This window comes from Penicillium citrinum (genome assembly GCF_028827155.1).
Source record: "Penicillium citrinum strain IBT 23319 chromosome Unknown utg000006l:1.0-3011923.0:1.0-3012962.0, whole genome shotgun sequence".
NCBI classification, from domain to species: Eukaryota; Fungi; Ascomycota; class Eurotiomycetes; order Eurotiales; family Aspergillaceae; genus Penicillium; species Penicillium citrinum.
This window is the reverse complement of record NW_026622691.1, coordinates 2,448,176-2,466,269: the sequence shown is the minus strand read 5'-3', so window position 1 is coordinate 2,466,269 and position 18,094 is coordinate 2,448,176. Positions and strand designations below refer to the sequence as shown.

The window sequence follows — 18,094 nt, the reverse complement described above, 5'->3', positions numbered from 1 at the left end:
AAAGATACCCATATTGTATTTCAATCATCCCCGATTTATGCCCATCCTCACATTCATCTCATACTCGGCGTTTACAGACCGAGAAAGTTTAGGATTCTTTGCTAGCATTTTTCATCCAGCGTCAGTTGAAATTTCTATATATATTTTTCTACCTGAACGAGCCTTCCTCGATGGCCCTTCTACTTTCTTCTATAGTCTTTTTTCATTATGACTCAACGATTTGAAATATATAAAAAAAAGAGGAATGTTCTACCAGGCGCTGCTTCCTTCACTTCTTCTCGTGTTTTTTTCTTTCCAATCCTTTCTTCACTTCTTTTTTCCTTCTCTTCTTCCTCGCTTTCGACCTTCGCAATACAACTTTTCCCACATCTTACCTTTCATTATATACTACTTTTCCTCCTTTAGCTCAATATGCGTGTCCACGCACTTCTTCTATTGGTCGTTATATTTGGTTTCGTCGGTCTGGGGACTGCTTTCTCCTCAGCAGTCACCCGCCAGGCCTCATCGTCTCAGGAAGAAACTATCGACTTCCAGCTTCAGTCTCGAGATGCCCCCCAGAATCTCGATTATAAGTGTGGCCCGCGATGGGGCAAATGTCCCAGCGGCACCTGCTGCTCGAGTGCAGGTAAGTTCAAAGCTTTCAAGGTTGTTTGACTGGGAGATTGATCGTTAATATCAATATATAGGCTTTTGCGGGACGACCAAGGCGCACTGCCGCTCACCGGACTGCATGATTGACTACGGCCAATGTGATGCCCATCGAGTACCTGGAGGCCCACCTACCAAAGACATCCCTCGGCCTCATATAGGCCTGGTTCCCTATGGACCCAGGGAGATTCGATCATGCACGGTTCCCGGAACGGTAGCGTTGACCTTTAATGACGGACCAACTCGATACACTGGCGACCTGCTCGATTTGCTTGACAAGTATGAAGCACCGGCTACTTTCTTCATTACGGGAATCAACAATGGCAAAGGCCAAATTGACGATGATTCACTTCCATGGGCCTCTTTGATCGAACGCATGATACTCAGTGGTCATCAGATCGCGAGTCATACCTGGTCTCATGAGGATCTCAGCAAAGTAACGTCTGCACAGCGTATTGCACAATTGGAAAAGAATGAAGCAGCACTGCGAAATGTAATTGGTGGCTTCCCAACGTATATGCGACCTCCGTATTCCAGCTGTCTCGCACGATCAGGTTGTCGTGAGGATCTGGGGAAGCTGGGATATCACATTGTACTTTATGACATTGACACGGACGACTACAAGAATGATGATCCAGGCTTGATTCAGCGCTCCAAGGACATTTTCGACGAGTTTCTTACTACTGGAAACCCTCATAGCAGGTCTTGGCTTGTTATTGGTCACGATGCGCACGAGCAAACAGTTCATAACCTCACTGAACATATGCTACAGACAATGACTAGACTCGGCTACCGCCCAACGACACTGGGAGATTGTCTAGGTGATCCTCGCGAGAATTGGTACCGCAAGGATAGTCGCTGGCCGGGCCATACAAGCAAGAAGAAGAAGAAGAAGAAGCCCAAGAAGGGACCAAAAAAATCTCAACCTCATCAGCAGATCTCAGTGGACGGTACCTGCGGAGCCAATTATACCTGCTTTGGATCCTCATTTGGGTTATGCTGTGGAAGCTTTAATGCCTGTGGGAATACGACACTACATTGTGGTGCTGGCTGTCAAAAGGACGCTGGATATTGTGCCATCGAAGCACCTCACAATGGTGATGCATGGGACCCCACATTTCCCAGTCGGAAATCGGAGGCCGGTTCAGATCTTCGGACTGTTGGTACTGCAGCTGCTACCTCTCTTCTTCTAGCTCTGCTTGTAGCGATGTGGATGTGAATGTCGTCCAGCGATGTATAACCCTTCGGCTTCATTGTTTGTGTTCTTTTTTTTCTTGTTTTGGACTCCTGACTCGGATACTGGGACTCCACTACATACATACCCAAATAATTCCTGTTCATGAGATAAAGCTTCTCTAGTATATCTTTCCTTGCTTCAATAAGTAGATGGTATGCTTCGGGGTATCCACGGATGTCAGCCCAGGTGTGCAGTTAGTGAGGTTAGGTCTAAGTCGTAATTCACGGATGATTCTTTTGTATTTGAATTCCACTACTGACGTTGATCATGCATTCACACTAGCACTCTTGGTCATTCCAATTCCCACCGCAGCAGTCGTTCCAGCATCGACTGGCAAAATAACCCCAGTCATCCACCGAGCATGAGGGCCGGCTAGAAAGACCACAGCACCTGCACAGTCCCATCCATTTCCTTCTGTCCCGAGCAGACTGCGCTGTCGACGAGCCTCTCTGGCTTCTTCACTCATTCCCTTTCCATACATCATTGGTGTATACAGCATCTGATCATCAATTCAGTCATGACTATCTCCAATCAGAGAAGAGCAACTCACACCAGGACAAACGCAGTTAACTTGGATTCCCTCTGCAGCATGATGTGCAGCCATTGCGCGAGTGAGATTCACAATAGCACCTTTTGATGTCGGATATAGCAGATGTGGTGTTCCTCCCTTCATAGTCGGTCAGCATCAAGGAGAATGATCAAAGGCCAGATGAAACAAACAAAGGTATTCTTATACATACCTTGAGACCTGCAACACTGCCCATATTCACTATACTTCCTTTGTTCTCCCCTTCATTTTGAGCCATCACAGGTATAGCATATTTGCTCATCTGCACCATACTCGCGACATTAATATCCATACTCTTCGCCCACTCCACCATATCAACATCGACCGCCGTGCCAGGCGCACCTCCCACGCCAACATTATTGATCAAAATATCAAGACGACCAAATTTCTCGACGGCAAAATCTACCGCTGCCTTGCAATCATCTGCTGATGTGACATCTGCACGAAATGAGACAGCCTGTCCTCGACCTGGTTTTGATGATATCATATCCACCGTCTTGCTGGCCCATTCTTCGTTCATATCAATGCATAATACATCGCAGCCATCATCAGCTAGAAGAATGGATATGGCTCGTCCATTACCAATACCATCTCCTAGACACCCTGCTCCAGTCACAATGGCTACTTTCCCCCTCAACGAGCGGGATGGTGGTTCGGATGGTACTGATATTCCAGGATCCATGGTTATGAACTAAATTTCGACCAGGAGAAGATAATGTTGGAAATAATCAAGGTACTACATTCTCTAGAATTGTCTTCGCAATATAACTACAACCATATAATAATACAAAGAAATCCCGGCATACCTATTTCGACCAAGTTGGCGGGGAGTAAACCGCCCCGCATACTCTCGCATAGCCGAACCGAGGTGTGTTTCGCTGCTTCGCACTGCAGTGGAGCCGATGATGAAATTGGGGAGAAGCACTTGATTTCCCCTCGGTTTGTTCTCCTGAATATCTTCCAACTTCCATTCACTATCTATTCCAACTCGTACTCTACTCGTACATACCCTACTAGTCTCAACGTAATGGCGGATTTCTCTCAATACACTGGACCCAGTGAAGATTGGCTCGCTCTAGAGCCTACTATACCTCCTTTCCCTAAAGTCGGGATCGAAGAGTTGAAGAAGATCGTTAACAAGAGTCGTGAGGAACTCGCCGCTCAGGCAATCGCCGATCAAGGTTAGTATACGTAAATCATCTGTATAACTTATGCGGTGGAGGATACTGTATGCAAGACAAGGAAATCTTGCGATCTACACATTTCATGCACTTGGCATGTGGACTCCCTGGAGACACTAGTACAACTGTATGGACAGATTATTAGATGAATCCTCGCTGATTTAACATCTATTTTAATATATAATAGGTTTGAATTCCAAGGTTACTACCAAGGACTTCAAAATACCCGCTCGTGATGGGTACATTCTCGAGGCACGATCTTATCGTCCAGCGAATGAAACCAGTTCCCACGCTCTCCCCGTCTACATCCATCTTCACGGTGGTGGATATGTTTTTGGAACTCTCGACTCTGAAGACGCAATCTGTCATCGCATAGTCGTCGATCAACTCGAAAAGAATTTCCCCCTGGTGGTATTCAACGTGAATTACCGACATACTCCCGAATACGTATACCCCACGGCCTGGAATGATGTCGAAGATGCCTTCGTCTGGTTCCACGAAAACATCTCCGAGATTGGTGGACGTGGTGGTGAGGTCGTTGTTGGTGGTATCTCGGCCGGTGCCCAGTTGACAGCTTCTTTGACGCTGGCTCAGTATCGAGGAGACAATCAAGATCTAGCTGCTTGTCCCAAGATCCGTGGACAAGTCCTTATGATTCCTTGTCTGGTGCAACTTGATTATTATGCTCCTCGACAGGAGAAATTACGCAGTCCGGAGCTATCGAGTCTTGTACAGTGTGCCGATGCACCTATCCTGCCAATTGATAGGATCAAGTTATTCATGTCTCTTCTCGGCGTCGATAAACTCAAGAATAGCCGTGAAGATCGCAGATTGAATCCTGGAAATGCGACTGCGGAAGAAGTAAGCGAGTTACCTCCTACGACTTTCGGTATTGCAGGTAACGACCCGCTTCGTGATGAGGGCTTCTTCTATGCCCAGTTATTGAATGAGAATGGGTAAGTTTTGCCTCGTTGTATTGTGCGAGGAGATACTTCCGGCTGATCAATCCATAATAGTGTTCCTACGGATGTTCACGTTTTCCCTGGTGTGCCTCATGGATTCCGTCGCTACGGGAACAAGCTCGCTGCCAGTGCGAAATGGGATAAAGTTATGGCTGAGGGTATTTCATGGGCATTGTCGAACCCTGAACATACCCCCTTTGAGATCCACTCTGATTGAATGAATGAGAATATGAACTATACTTGGAGATAGAATATAGAGCTCGTGTTGACAGCGAATAAATCAGAAAACAACTATATCATTCATCTCAATCCTTTCTCGCTCCCTCCAACGTACGTCCCTTGCTCCATCCAATCTCCCATTTGTCTTCAATGATATCTAGCTGGATTTCCTGTGTTCTCTTGAAATATCCTTCTTCAACATGATCATCCATATCCACATCTTTATAACCTTCCTTAGCGACTGATCTAGGAGTAATCATCAGAGAATGACCTTGAGATATTAGCATCTTGAAATATTTCTTTTTGACAGTTTGCCTACCATTGATTGTCCGATCTGTCGCAAGTTTCATCATACAAGTTGCCACGTCTTCTTGCGGGGCAAATTCGACTCCTTTGGCGGTTAACTGGGCTTCGTAGGAGACTGAGCGGATAGCACTCTTGATATAACTAGTTCATTCCATCAACGCAAAGTTTTCATCTACGATATACTCACCATGTACTTACCAAGGAGCCACGTAGTTAATCCGAATTCCCTGCTCGTGTGAATTCCTACGGGCAGTCCTCATCAATCCTCTAAGCCCATACTTGCTGCTTGTATATTGCCAATTTGCCTAGATTATGGGTTTAGTCAGGTACGAATGAACGAATCATTCAGTTTCATTAATGGGCCCTTACAGGAGAATCAATCCATGATACCATACTTCCGGTAATAATAAAACAACGATCCCGGTCTTGGGTGTCTGGCTGTTTCCGGAAATAATGCACTGCAAGTTTCCACGTATACATTGTGCCGATCAGATTTACGTTGACAATGTTGAGCTCCGGCTTCACCGGGGGCAAATCAGGGTCTGTATAGAGTCAGTGAGTATTTGAAGGTCATTGTAAGCATCAGTAGATATTACCGTCCAATGGCCACAGATCATCTCCCGACGCACGACTGATCCCAGCATTTGCAATGACAATGTCACAGCTTTTATGGGGAGAATTCTCGATAGCAGCTTCAAACATTGCGACCTGATCATCCCAAGAAGTAATGTTGCATTTCACAAATTGAGCATTGCTAATGTTGGAGTTAGCTTGGAAAGCCAGAAACAGAAGTCCGGTCGATAAACTAACGGACTCAATTCTTTTGTGACCTCCTTTCCTCTTTCTTCATTTAGATCTGCTATCGTGACATATGCACTGTATTTGTATTATCAGCTTTGTACTAGATCATGCCTTGAGAGGTCTAAATACCCTTCCGCTGCAAAAGCGCGAGCCGTCTCTTCCCCATACCATTCGCTCCTATAAATGGTCAGATGAAAGATATTCCGAGCAACTATACAAAAGAGAGATGGAGACATACCTCCTGTGACAATAACACTCTTGCCCTTTAGAACTGCGCGGTTTGGAGGAATAGTGCAGTCCACCGGACCGGTATATTGATAAGGAGGCAATTGCGGCATTTTCAACAGGGATTTGAATAAAGATTTTTCAAGTATACACAGTGAATCAAGTATATGCTTCTTTTTGAAGATCAAATATGTTCTTTTTATGCGGCATTGCTGCGGCTTCGTCCGGGAGTTAGCATCCTCGGCCATTTCCCCGCGTCGATGAGTGGCATCGGCTATCTCAAAACAGTAAACCGAAGCCAATATTCACCAACAATTATACTAGTAGCGCTACTAGTATTGGTAGACGACTGATGCAAAAAGGGATCAAGGTAAAGACAAAGAAGACAAGAATAGTCAAAGGAGGTAACGGCGCATTACTTCCGCGGGTTTGATTTTGATATCGCTACTTTTCTGGGATTTGTACCAGAGGTGTAAATTCCAAGACTCGTGTGTGCTGCAATTCGGGGTGTAAAAAAAATGGTAGAGAAAGTCAAAGCTGATTAATTCATTCCCGGTGTCAACCCGACGCAATGCAATTGTCTATTTATTGTTGCGAGGAGAGTTCTGTTCTCTCCCCCCTAATACATGCAAACCCAGGTATCGTAAATGGGTACATGTCGACTTCAATGCCCAAACCAAATCAATTTAAGTACTCCACGTATTTCAGAAAAGGAGACCACATTTAAACATCGATGCCATGCAGATCTGTGTTTTCCAAGATCGTCCTGGCAATCAGGCGCCTCATTTTTTGTCACCATTCGGGGTATTTTCGTCTTCCAAGTCCACCATCTCCCGTAAAATATCTTTTAATCCTCTCACACCCTCATCCACAACTGTATCCGGAATGCGCACGTCTACCTCTTCAATATATTTTACCGGGTCGTAAGGTTGGTTCTCTGATTCCTTTTTGGCATTGCCACTGCCCTTTTTTGTACCATTTGATTTGCCCTCTTTCGTCCCATTGGGGGTTGAATTCCCGTTCTGCTCGGTATCCTTCGCGCCTAGAGCTGGATGTGATCGACCTTCCGCTGAGGCTACTACCGCGTCCATCACGTCGTCGAATGTCTCGCAGCGGCCGGCGCGAAGGAGTTCGGTGGCGAGGCTGGTAACCCGCTCCGTCCAACCGGCCCGGTGCAGTGAGCCCAATAGCGTTTCTTGTAAGTCCTCCAGGGCTGATGTCGCAGAGAGCTTTGTGAGTAGGTCCGATTCGAGAGCATCGGGGGTAGCGGAGGTCCCAGCGGGGGTTGAAGATGGCATAGTGTCGGCGTTGGTGGGGTTCTCAATTGTCACCAAAGTTATGAAAAGAAAACTTGTCTTTCTTTTTTGAAAATGAGATATACACCCGTTGTAGCTTAGTGCAGAGCGCAAGCTCGCGATTCACTTGTCGTGCCTGTTCCCGCGATCTCGGAGTCGAAAATTAGGGCGAAGGCTCATGCGCCGGCGGCTGCTAGGCGCGGGGCTTTGCGAAGGTTTTAAGTAGACGATGGCGACAGGGGCCTGCCCCTGGTTAAAAGCGCACTCAGTCGAGGAGTATAGGATTAAGATTAAAGACAGGTTGAAAGAAGGGTCAAGGCAAGCGCGCGCGTCAAAGAAAAAAAGTGGATATAAAGGATGACGATGGTTCCGCGGTCCGATCTGCCAATGCGGCGAAAAGGTTAGGATCGAGTTAAGTATATACACCCAAGCGAGCTATACGAATGTCCTGTGAATGTTTACATACCAGTTCCAATTTTCAAGGACCTAGCGCTTTGAAATATATGGGAAAGAGGAAGTCGCTGCGCAAAGGGTCCCGAATTGCGGAGATGCGGCCGAGTGGAGGAGGCTCCTCGGTGGACAGGAAGAAAAGAGGGTCAACCAGTCGGACAGACACCAAAAAGGAGGTTAGGGTAATGGAATCAATGTACCCATTGCACATCAAGCGAAGAATATACCAGAGATCATTCGAAAGATCAATTGATGAGGATGGAAGGGAATGAGTGTCGTCAGCGTTAGTAGAAGATGCGGCGGGCGGTGAGCCCATGTAGAAGTATTGCGCGTGGCATTACCACGTACTCAGTAAATGTACTAACTAGTACTATATTATGATGGAGAGGCTCTAGATGGTGAATGTAGATTAGATTTACGAAGATAGCCAAGTTGAAACAGACTTGTGTAGATTTTAGTATTTTGAGGAGCTTCAAGTACGCCATCTTCATCTTCGTTGCTTTACTCGGACTGGAGTACTACGATGTAGATGCGCAAATAACTATATGCTAGCTACATGGATGTAGCAACTTCAAGTTGGAGCTTGATTGATGCACATTGTATGTAGTTGAAGGTCACACAGCCAAAAATCGTATTCGATTTGTTAACCTGCATTTTAAATCCAATGGTCACCTATTGAAAGATATGTGATATGAAAGCCTGAGGTTTTGCTGTTTAGCATTGGAAGCTTGCCCTCCTAAGTTTCCAAGGAGGTTCTATACCCACCACATTAAATGCTCTTGAATTCGGAGATACACATTGTACATAGTACATAGAAGTTATCTTCTTGAAACACAAGGCAGGGATTTAAGCCCTGCAATCTCCGGATTTACCCCATCGGCTCTTCAAGTGCCCTGGATCGAGATTCTAGAAGACCCAAAAACGAGAGATCGCTAGATTTGAAACCCCCAGTGGATCCTTCAAGCTCCTTGATTCATAGTTCTAGAATACCATGGCAATAACTAAGTCCCACCTATCGGCTTTCATACTACTATAACATCGTTTTTCCCAGAAGAAAAAGATCAGATAATGAGAGATTCGTGAGTTTGATGGCCCATTCACTTTTCCTATAGTCTCTTCGTAGTCTGTCTATCAGAGGTCAGGTCGACTCTTTGAATTCAATCTGATCTCAATGATAAGTTTTTAATTCTTGTGAAATATGAATTGTAGCAAATACAAAAAAAAAAAAAATTCTTAGAATATCAACAATATCAAAGTGCACAAAACCGAAAAGAGAATTGATCTTCCCGTGACTTCGCCCAGTCCAGACCCAGTCACGTGCAGTCAACTTGTCGCGAAGACGGTCTTCTCTTCAACTTCACAACTGCTTTGCGCCTACATATATTGTCGCTCGTTCCAAGCAGAATTCGTTTTTCGCAAAGAGAGGCTCCTTTTTTGGGGGTATCTGACCTTCTCAACTCGTCGCCATTCCATCACCTGTCAACACCCAAGTTTTCCCCGCTTTGTCTTCCGCGCCTACCATCGGGCCAATCTCCCGCTCTTCACTCCATTACCGTTATAGGGGAGGGGGCAAACTGCAAATCCCACTTGAACTCGCGACATTACGCTTTTTGCAACTCGGTTCCTTCTTGCGCGAGTGCGACTCGAGACAAACGAATCAAAAAGCCATTGTTTGTACTATTGATGTCTACCTAACGCGCTCGAGTTTAGCCGCGCCGCTCCAGCCGCCCGCCTATGTACCTGACTTCCCATCGCACATCTGAACCGCACATCTCCTTTGTCCAAATCGATACCCCTCAACTTGCCCGCGTTGGCGGTGCTGCCGGTGCATAATCGTTTCAAACCAGCCCATCCCGTTGCGCATCTTTATCACAAAAGCCAGTCTCTGCCGTCATGTCCCTCCACACCTCATACCATGCCGATTCTGATGCGGATGACGAATATGAACGTAGCGTGATTACATCGCCGCACCTACAAACAGATTCAGAGGCTTCTCCCATCGATTCCGACATTCCTTCGTCAGAGCATACCCCTACGAAGTTTGGCTATTCCAGCGAAGGGCCGCGTACCCCACGATCAATCATATCGGAATGGACGGCTGACGAATGCTCAGAGTTCTTGACTTCTCTCGGCCTACTACAATATTGTGGATCTTTTCGAGGTGAGATTTCATGGATTCTATCATGCACAACATTTGCTAATGCGACTTTGCAGAAAATGGTATCGTGGGCGAGGCGCTCATCGCGTTGAAGCACGATGAACTGAAAGAAATGGGCATCAATAGTGTTGGGCACCGCCTTACCATTTTGAAGAGCGTCTATGAGATTAAGACTAGACAACAAGTTCCGCTCGATGTGGACCACTATATCCCACTTTGTATGGTCCTTTTTTTTGCCTGCTCTTTTTGAACCAGCTAACTGAAGTGATGTACAGCCGCGGATCAAAGTATCAGTGAAAATGCGTCCCAAGCTGATATAGCGAAGCTGATTGTGTCCATCCAACGCCGAGATGAAAAGATCATGACAGTCGAGTCAGAAATGCGCCGCCTCGCAGAGGATTATCGACGGCTACGGGAGGAGATCTTGCCTGTAATCAAGATGGCTAAAGATCGGTCGCAACCACTTCCTCCACCCTCAATGTCAGGTCCCCCCCGAGTCGCATCGTGATAGTACCACCCTTACATCTCCATCGCAACTTACTCTCGTCGATAACTCTTCCACCTCGAAAATTGCCCGAGCTTTCTCCAAGCGCACCTACACCGGCGGCAACACTCCCAAGAATAATTCACCAACACATATCCCACCTTCTATCTACGAGACTCGTCCCTACGATGGCGGAAATCTGGATCCCTCTGCTGCAGCCATGGCAGCATCTTCGCACTTGACAGCGTCAATGAACGGAAATCAACAACATTCTCCTGGTGTTCCGTCACCAACCTCCCCGAGTTACACTCAGCATCAAACCTTAAATCCGCGATCCTACTCTCAGCCTAGCACTTCGCGGGGTCACGATCACCCTGAGGATATACCGCGGGCGTCCTCTCGTGCAGATCGCCTGACACCCAACCAAGCTCCCGCCCGTACAGAGACACCGTCCTCCGCATCTCGCATCGAGTCAAGAGGTGGTGGAGAACCGAATAGTGTGGAAATATTCAAATCTTTCCGGGTATCATGGGAAGATCCCTGCTACAAAGTTCTCCCTGCCGCCCTGAAAAAGTACAATATCCACTCCGACCCCAAACTTTACGCCCTGTACATCGTGTATGGTGATCAAGAAAGATGCCTTGCACTAGACGAAAAACCACTACTTCTGTTCAAACAATTGGAGAAAGAAGGACGAAAACCCATGTTCATGCTTCGCAAAATACATCCAGATAATCCTTCGTATCCCATACCTGGTTCGGCGCCAAATAGTGCTGGGTTTGAAAATACAAGACCACCAACTGGAGCCGGGCAAATCAACTTACCGGGTGGTGTTCTTTGATGCTTCCAACTGTTTGATGTATTTCATGGTGTGATTTGTGATACCCGGCTTCCTTTCTTGAGGCCTTATATGCATTCTTTGATTGCATTTGATTGCACCCGCGAAATCTGTTCTTTGTTGGCTTCACTGGTACTGCCATTCGACCTTCAAGCAGTCTCAGTAATGTGGATGCTCCAGGCGTTAAATCCCAATTCCCCCACCTTCTTGGCAGCGATGAGATCCTGTCTACAATTCTTATTCGCATCATGCAAGCATTTCTTCATTTCTCTCTAGATACTTGTCCTGTGGACTTCACGAATGTCAATATCCAGTAGCATTTAAATATGTTGTCATGCCCTCTCTTGAGTTTTTTTACAACCGTAAATTTTAAGGCTTGTAAATTCTTTCACTCTATTCGATAGTTCTTAAGCCCTCTCGTACTTGAAACTAAACACCATCTAAATTCTTGCAAATACTGAATCTTACGGTGTGTCTTTTCATACTTCCCCACCGTCCAATGATCGCCCAATGCTTATCATCACGTGGCCGCGTGTTTTCAAACGCGTCGATAACTTCTTTCCTCTCAATACTCTCCACGACTTCGAGATGAGCTGGGATCGAATTATTCAGGACTCCGATGAAGAGGAATTATTCGTAGAAGATGAGGTGTCAACTTCAATTGACCCAATCCAGGGCCACGAACCGCCAGTACACGATGCCCTTCCCAAGCCTACCAATCGCCCCGCGAACCATAACACGGATCATGCCTCTGGGTCGATAAATACCCCAGAGCTGCAACTGGGTGTCGACTTTGATCAATTTTTGCAATCGCAGAATACCCATCAGCCTTCGATCACATCCTCTCAACAACAGCGCGAGGAAAGGTGGATTCCTTCAACCGCTGACGGCGGGGAGTCAATAGGTATGTTGATACACGATCACGAAGCTATAATAGGACCCCTCAGTTGTCGATCCTCAGAATCCTCAGATTGATACTTATGCATACAGCCACAGGTGCAATGATGACAGAAATAGGTCTGGCACAGCAAAGGCTTTTCGATGATGATGGATCAATTGCCGGGCATAATCATTCAATGTCGACAACCTACCCAAGTGGAATCTCCGAGCCTTGTTCGTTCCCAATGCACTATGATCACCAAGACCCCAATGGAACTTCCAAGATTCCTGGCCCTCCTAATGTTCCGCGGGAGCCAACACAACTTGTCGCGCCACAGCCCGTCAATGGCTATGAGTACAGCACTCCCGCAGGAGAAACAGAAACTCACGTTGAGACACTGTTGAGAAATGAAGAACAAGTGACCGCAGACGCTCCATCTAAGGATATCGATGAGACAGGCCAGGCCGAGCCTCAAAACTCCGCTCAACGATCCAAATGCATGCATACGGAATGGGCCTCGCCGCATGACACAGAGCCCAACTCATCTGTTCGTTCTCCCCAATTGAACAGATCGAAGATTGACCACGACCAAAAGGAAATGACACCGCCACGCTCCCCAGTTAGCACGCATGACGAACTATCGGCGCCAGCGGAGACAATTCATATCGCACCCCCTGATATAGCGTCCATTGTCAAAAAGCGTGGTAGGCCTAAGAAGCAGCCAGTGCAACTGGATGATGAAGACGATGAGCTATCTATGTTCCACGAGCCAGAATTTCTTCAAGAAACGAATGAAAAACGACGTCCTGGTCGCCCTCCAAAATCAGAAAAACCAGAGCCAAAGAAGAGAGGGGTCAAAAGAAGCAAGACTGCGCCAGACACCTTACAAAAATCGAATAAAATGATAAAAGATGATGATGATGTGATATGGGTGGAGTCGAGGCAATTAGAGGTTGAGAATGGCAATGGTAACACCAAGCCGATGAATGGAAATGATAGCAACCCAAAATCTCCGAAGCAAACCTCGCCTGAAGTCAAAGAACAACCGGCCATGGACGAAAAAGTGAAAGACCCAGCTCCAGCGCCTAAGAAGCGCGGACGCAAACGAAAACAGACAGCAGAGCAAGCAGCAGAGCAAGCAGCAGAGCAAGCAGCAGAGCAAACAGCAGAGGCTCCGCCAACCAGCAAAGAAGTCCAGTCCGAAATCAACCAAGATAAGATTGATACTGAAGCCAAGGAGTTGCCAATCCTTGATCCGCCGAAGGATGACAAACAAGAGGAGACGCCGATGGCCAAAGAACCCCAATTGAATCAACCCGCTAAACAAAGTACTGTCGACACACTACCACAAACTCCTCAAATATCAAAAGCACGGAAGACTCACAGTCCAATTTCATCTACCAGCAAGGTGCCATACCGGATTGGATTGAGTAAAAAGGCTCGCATTGCGCCATTGTTGAAAGTTGTTCGGAAATGAATGCGAAAATGAAAGCATTTCTTCCATTACAGCATTCTCTAATGTTCTGACATTTATTATTATACCCTCGTATATCTTATTGGTTTCTTCTCTCTGACTGGCATATCTTTTCAAATTATCCGCATCATGTATTTCTAAAACATATGATCAATCCGGAATTTCACAGGCAATCCCAGATGGGCGAGACTGCCCCTAGATAAAATATGACTGGTTCCATCGTCAGTATGAAGCTAAAGAATATCCAGATCTGGCACCAAGGCTATTCTATCTTTAATTTTCCCAGCACCCAAATCTCTCAATGCTCTTGGAAAATCAGATAATTTACCCAACTCGACTTGTGGTTGAAGGACTTTTCTGCTGATCAGATCAAGCACTTCCACCAGGTCACGCTGTTGTCCACCATACGTGAAGATGATACTCAATCTTTTCCGAATCCCAATCTTCATGTCTACCTCATTCTTGCGGTCTAATGTACCTACGCATAGAATCTTCCCTCCTGGACGAACTATAATATGAGATATTCCATGGTAAGTCAGGTCAATCGTTAAAGAGCAATAACCTCGGAAACTTTTTATACGCACCAATCTGTTGAGCATCTTCAAAAGTCTGATTCTTCCCTACAAAGTCAAGTATTGTATCAATCTTGCCATGTAATCCACTCTCTTGAACAAAGTCCAGGACTGATTTCCCGGCCGGCACGATGTCCTTCGAGGGAACTCCTAGAGATAATGCTGCATTTAGTTTCTCTTGTCGTATATCGGTGACAATAACACGAGCACCAATATGGTTTACAACCTGGAGAGCATTGAAACCAAGACCTCCAAGTCCAAATAGAAACACTGTCTCCTCTCTCTTGACCTCTGCTCGACGAGTAATACCATGGTAAGCTGTAGTGACTGCATCCGTAGCAACCGCAGCAACTGCCGGAGATATCCCTGTGATCGTCAACATCTCAATCTTCAAATCAACATCTGTCTGCTTATTACCTACCTTCTGGGAGTGGAATTGCAGCATGTACATTCACCGCCACGTACTCTGCAAAGAATCCGTCTTGGCCAATTCCATGATGCATGCCTAACGGACATAGCTGTGGTAAATCACGCGAGCACTCTGTGCAACTCGCTGATCTACAACCGGGAACTGCCAACAAGGCCACTCGAACGCCCTTGAGAAACAATCATCTTAGTATAGTGATACCAGTATCTAGATGTTTTGAGTTGATTGTTAGAACATACCAATTTGAATCTACTATCTTTGACTCCCTCTCCAATCTCTATAATCTCGCCACACCCTTCGTGTCCCTATATAAAGCCAGACAATTAGTTTAGTGGGACCATGATCAACCAGCGGGAGCTTACTAGAATGTACTTGTCGTTGAAGCTTGGCCTATCTTCTATTTCCAATAGAGGCTGGTCGCTGTGGCACACTAAGATTTTGGAGCTTAAGTCAGCGAATACTTCTACAATTTTGTGGGGTGGTTGAGGGCACTCAGACCTCCAGATGCCAGCAACTTTATCAGAAACCCATCACGTGGAATGGATGGCACAGGTACCCTTTCCCAGACCTTGAAGGAATACCTTAGAATACTTTGCGATAGAATATGTTGATAGGTGGTAGGCTTACTGGCTCCTTGTTACCTTTATGCTTTCTCCAAGCATACATCATGGACGGCCGGACATGAGGTCTCATGTTGGTGATAGATTCTTGAAGTGTACTCTTGCGTCGAAGTATTTTTGTAAAACTGAGCCAGCCTGCTACACTTGCTCGGATCACTATAAATACAACTCGGTGGTGGTTAATATCAGATATTAATATAATTGCATTCAGGCCTTTCTGATTTCCTAGAAAGGACAGCCGAATGAATCGGCTCCCCGCACAATCTTCGGCTATAGCTATCCCGTTAACACTAGAATCAGATCTCTCCTTGATATTTCTCAGAATCAGTGATTGAGGAAATTCTAATTTGGGGTCCAAGGAACACATATTAGAATATGTCATTGTATGTCTGGAACAGTTCTTTGGGCCAAGAACGGCACAATCATTTTCATGATATTTGTTCGTGACAATATCTAGGTGAAGAAAGCTAGACAGGATAAAAAATTGACCAGGAGAATGAAAGCATAATTCCAAATAATAAAATTGTCAATTTCAAGTTTCTGTCTATCAGTTCTGGGAAATTTGATCTGCCACTTCTACGTAAAATGACAGATCGTTTCCCTCCGTCATCTCAAACTCAGTAAATCCGTTCCCCATAAACTTGAAAGGGTTAATACTGTTATACTCAATATTGAAATCCTCCGCTCTGATATCACTGATCATCCGATGGAATAGGATCGCACTCCCCCCAAACAAAGCTGTTACTCGGCCATCAACCCGATTGCGTTTGTACCAACTCTTGCAACCACCAGTCCATACCAGTGTCTTGTGGATCTCGTCTCCATATTTCCCGAATGCCTGCTCGACGGACTCCTTTGGAACAACATACTTGATATCTTCTGTCGCAATCTTTTTGATCCATTTCACGAAATAGTCACCGGTCCAGTTAAGCGACTCCACTAAAGAGCCATGACCACCGAGACAATTCGGCCCCATCATGATAAAGTAATTGGGAAAACTCGATGTCGCTACCGAAAGATAAGATTCCGGCTCATCGGCCCATTTTCCTGCTAGATCAAGTCCATTTTGTCCGACAATTGGGTAATGAGGACGATGAGAGACATCGAATCCCGTTGCGCAGACAACTGAGATAGGTTAGCTCTGCTAGTGGACATGGGGGAGGTATCAACATAATGCACGTACCGACATCACACTCAAAAACATTCCCATCTTCAGTATGTACCGCGTTCTCTGTAATCTTTGTGATCCTGCTATTACTGAGATTGCAGTTGGGCTTTGCAAAGGCCTCCAAATAACCAGGTCCTGGAGTGACTCTACGACAGCCAACCTCCCATTTAGGAATCAATTTCTCGCATAGATCTGGATCATGATTCAGTTTTTCGGCCATTTGCTGAGCTCCAAATTTTACAGCTGCCTCGTTATTTTCTCCCTTGATAAACTATGAATCATATAAATTAGAGCTGAAACTCATTGAGTCGACTCGATGTCACATACCAAACGGAAAGCTTTGTTCGTTCGAGAAATGATTCCCTTCCGGTATTCTTTATGAGCCTCCGGGTCGTTAAATCGAGATATTTCTTCTTCGGAGTAAGCAGGGTTAGCATCCTCAACATCTCTTCCGAGATGCTTTGATGGGGGCACTCGGTAGTACACCCAAGCAGGGCTGCGCATGAAATTGACGACTTCAGTTCCTGGGAGCTTGGCCATTTGGGGTGTAATTTGAATGCCAGATGATCCGTTTCCGATGACTGCGATGCGCTTATTGGAATAATCAAAGCTGTGATCCCAGTGTGCCGAGTGTGTGATGTGACCTTTAAAGTCATGGAGGCCTGGAATATCGGGCCATGAATGATGACTACAATTTCACGTTAGCATTATGGTCCGCATGTTATGAAATGCTCAGTTGAATGGCTTACACTAGGACACCCTGTGCGGATATCAAAATATCGCAGCTATCACTCCGTTGCTGACCATTGTGCTCAACTGTCAAGTTCCAACGTCCGACATTCTCATCCCAGACAGCACCAACCACCTTGGTGTTTAGCTGAATGTCACGATCAAGATTCCACTTCCTCACAGTACTCTTGATGTACTCCTCAATCTCTTCTCCACTGGAATAAAAGCGACTCCAGTTGGGATTTGGATCAAAAGGAAAGGCGTAGATATGTGAAGGGACATCACATTGCACTCCCGGGTAATTGTTGATCAGCCAAGTGCCCCCGACATCACTGCGGGCTTCATAAATAGTATGATCGACAAATTCTTGTAATTCCGGAAATCGATGTTGGATTTTATGAGCCATCAATAACCCTGAAAACCCCGCTCCAATGGTGACCACGCGTAGCTTGCGCGGATTGTAGGCATATTCTGTGTTGAGCGGAATGGAGAAACTTTTAGGTTGGTACGAATGACCATTGGTTTGTGTCCTTAGCTTCTCTTCTGGTTTCAAGCCATTTGTTCCATTGGACATGTTTACACCATTGGTACCGTTAACGTTCTTCAAGCCCGGTGCATCTGGCACTACGCCATCATTAGGTACAATGACTGGTGCAGTCATTTTGGTGTATTTGAAGATAAATCTGAACCTGGTGAATGTTGGGAATGGTAGAGTTGAACGACTGGGATTATTTCGTTGTTGTTTAGATGGCAAGACTTTATAGAAGTGAATCTGGAACCAAGTTGAAGATGCTACAAATAACCAAGCCTATTCCAACTTTCTCGACTGGGTACTTTCTCGGTTCATCTCTC

General features: G+C 45.8%; 9 protein-coding genes across 9 annotated transcripts; 4 read left to right on the top strand and 5 right to left on the bottom strand.

The window, feature by feature from the left end:
- Positions 1 to 411: 411 nt before the first annotated feature.
- On the top strand, positions 412 to 1,867 carry N7469_007459 (chitin deacetylase CDA6; the record flags this gene model as incomplete). Its single annotated transcript, XM_056646377.1, has 2 exons — positions 412 to 625; positions 687 to 1,867. 2 exons carry the CDS (start codon positions 412 to 414, stop codon positions 1,865 to 1,867), a joined length of 1,395 nt encoding a protein of 464 aa, XP_056499818.1.
- A 283-nt stretch (positions 1,868 to 2,150) lies between these two features.
- Positions 2,151 to 3,135, bottom strand: N7469_007458 (SDR family NAD(P)-dependent oxidoreductase; the record flags this gene model as incomplete). The annotated part of the gene is made up of 3 exons (XM_056646376.1): positions 2,151 to 2,384; positions 2,436 to 2,552; positions 2,626 to 3,135. 3 exons carry the CDS (start codon positions 3,133 to 3,135, stop codon positions 2,151 to 2,153), a joined length of 861 nt encoding a protein of 286 aa, XP_056499817.1.
- A 345-nt stretch (positions 3,136 to 3,480) lies between these two features.
- Positions 3,481 to 4,813, top strand: N7469_007457 (alpha/beta hydrolase; the record flags this gene model as incomplete). Its single annotated transcript, XM_056646375.1, has 3 exons — positions 3,481 to 3,634; positions 3,822 to 4,590; positions 4,651 to 4,813. 3 exons carry the CDS (start codon positions 3,481 to 3,483, stop codon positions 4,811 to 4,813), a joined length of 1,086 nt encoding a protein of 361 aa, XP_056499816.1.
- An 88-nt stretch (positions 4,814 to 4,901) lies between these two features.
- Positions 4,902 to 6,260, bottom strand: N7469_007456 (uncharacterized protein; the record flags this gene model as incomplete). Its single annotated transcript, XM_056646374.1, has 8 exons — positions 4,902 to 5,086; positions 5,135 to 5,262; positions 5,320 to 5,426; positions 5,491 to 5,663; positions 5,718 to 5,875; positions 5,932 to 5,977; positions 6,052 to 6,099; positions 6,161 to 6,260. 8 exons carry the CDS (start codon positions 6,258 to 6,260, stop codon positions 4,902 to 4,904), a joined length of 945 nt encoding a protein of 314 aa, XP_056499815.1.
- A 669-nt stretch (positions 6,261 to 6,929) lies between these two features.
- On the bottom strand, positions 6,930 to 7,445 carry N7469_007455 (uncharacterized protein; the record flags this gene model as incomplete). Its single annotated transcript, XM_056646373.1, has 1 exon — positions 6,930 to 7,445. One exon carries the CDS (start codon positions 7,443 to 7,445, stop codon positions 6,930 to 6,932), a length of 516 nt encoding a protein of 171 aa, XP_056499814.1.
- A 2,340-nt stretch (positions 7,446 to 9,785) lies between these two features.
- N7469_007454 (adaptor protein STE50) lies at positions 9,786 to 11,375 on the top strand (the record flags this gene model as incomplete). The annotated part of the gene is given in 4 exon segments (XM_056646372.1): positions 9,786 to 10,053; positions 10,107 to 10,268; positions 10,326 to 10,480; positions 10,500 to 11,375. 4 exon segments carry the CDS (start codon positions 9,786 to 9,788, stop codon positions 11,373 to 11,375), a joined length of 1,461 nt encoding a protein of 486 aa, XP_056499813.1.
- Positions 11,376 to 11,882: 507 nt separating this feature from the next.
- On the top strand, positions 11,883 to 13,729 carry N7469_007453 (uncharacterized protein; the record flags this gene model as incomplete). The annotated part of the gene is made up of 2 exons (XM_056646371.1): positions 11,883 to 12,276; positions 12,363 to 13,729. 2 exons carry the CDS (start codon positions 11,883 to 11,885, stop codon positions 13,727 to 13,729), a joined length of 1,761 nt encoding a protein of 586 aa, XP_056499812.1.
- A 230-nt stretch (positions 13,730 to 13,959) lies between these two features.
- Positions 13,960 to 15,391, bottom strand: N7469_007452 (zinc-binding dehydrogenase; the record flags this gene model as incomplete). The annotated part of the gene is made up of 7 exons (XM_056646370.1): positions 13,960 to 14,234; positions 14,311 to 14,664; positions 14,720 to 14,894; positions 14,965 to 15,030; positions 15,088 to 15,169; positions 15,193 to 15,293; positions 15,353 to 15,391. 7 exons carry the CDS (start codon positions 15,389 to 15,391, stop codon positions 13,960 to 13,962), a joined length of 1,092 nt encoding a protein of 363 aa, XP_056499811.1.
- A 501-nt stretch (positions 15,392 to 15,892) lies between these two features.
- N7469_007451 (flavin-containing monooxygenase) lies at positions 15,893 to 17,903 on the bottom strand (the record flags this gene model as incomplete). Its single annotated transcript, XM_056646369.1, has 4 exons — positions 15,893 to 16,470; positions 16,529 to 16,784; positions 16,841 to 17,201; positions 17,263 to 17,903. The coding sequence occupies 4 exons, from the start codon at positions 17,901 to 17,903 to the stop codon at positions 15,893 to 15,895; spliced, it is 1,836 nt and encodes a 611-aa protein (XP_056499810.1).
- Between the last annotated feature and the right edge of the window lie 191 nt (positions 17,904 to 18,094).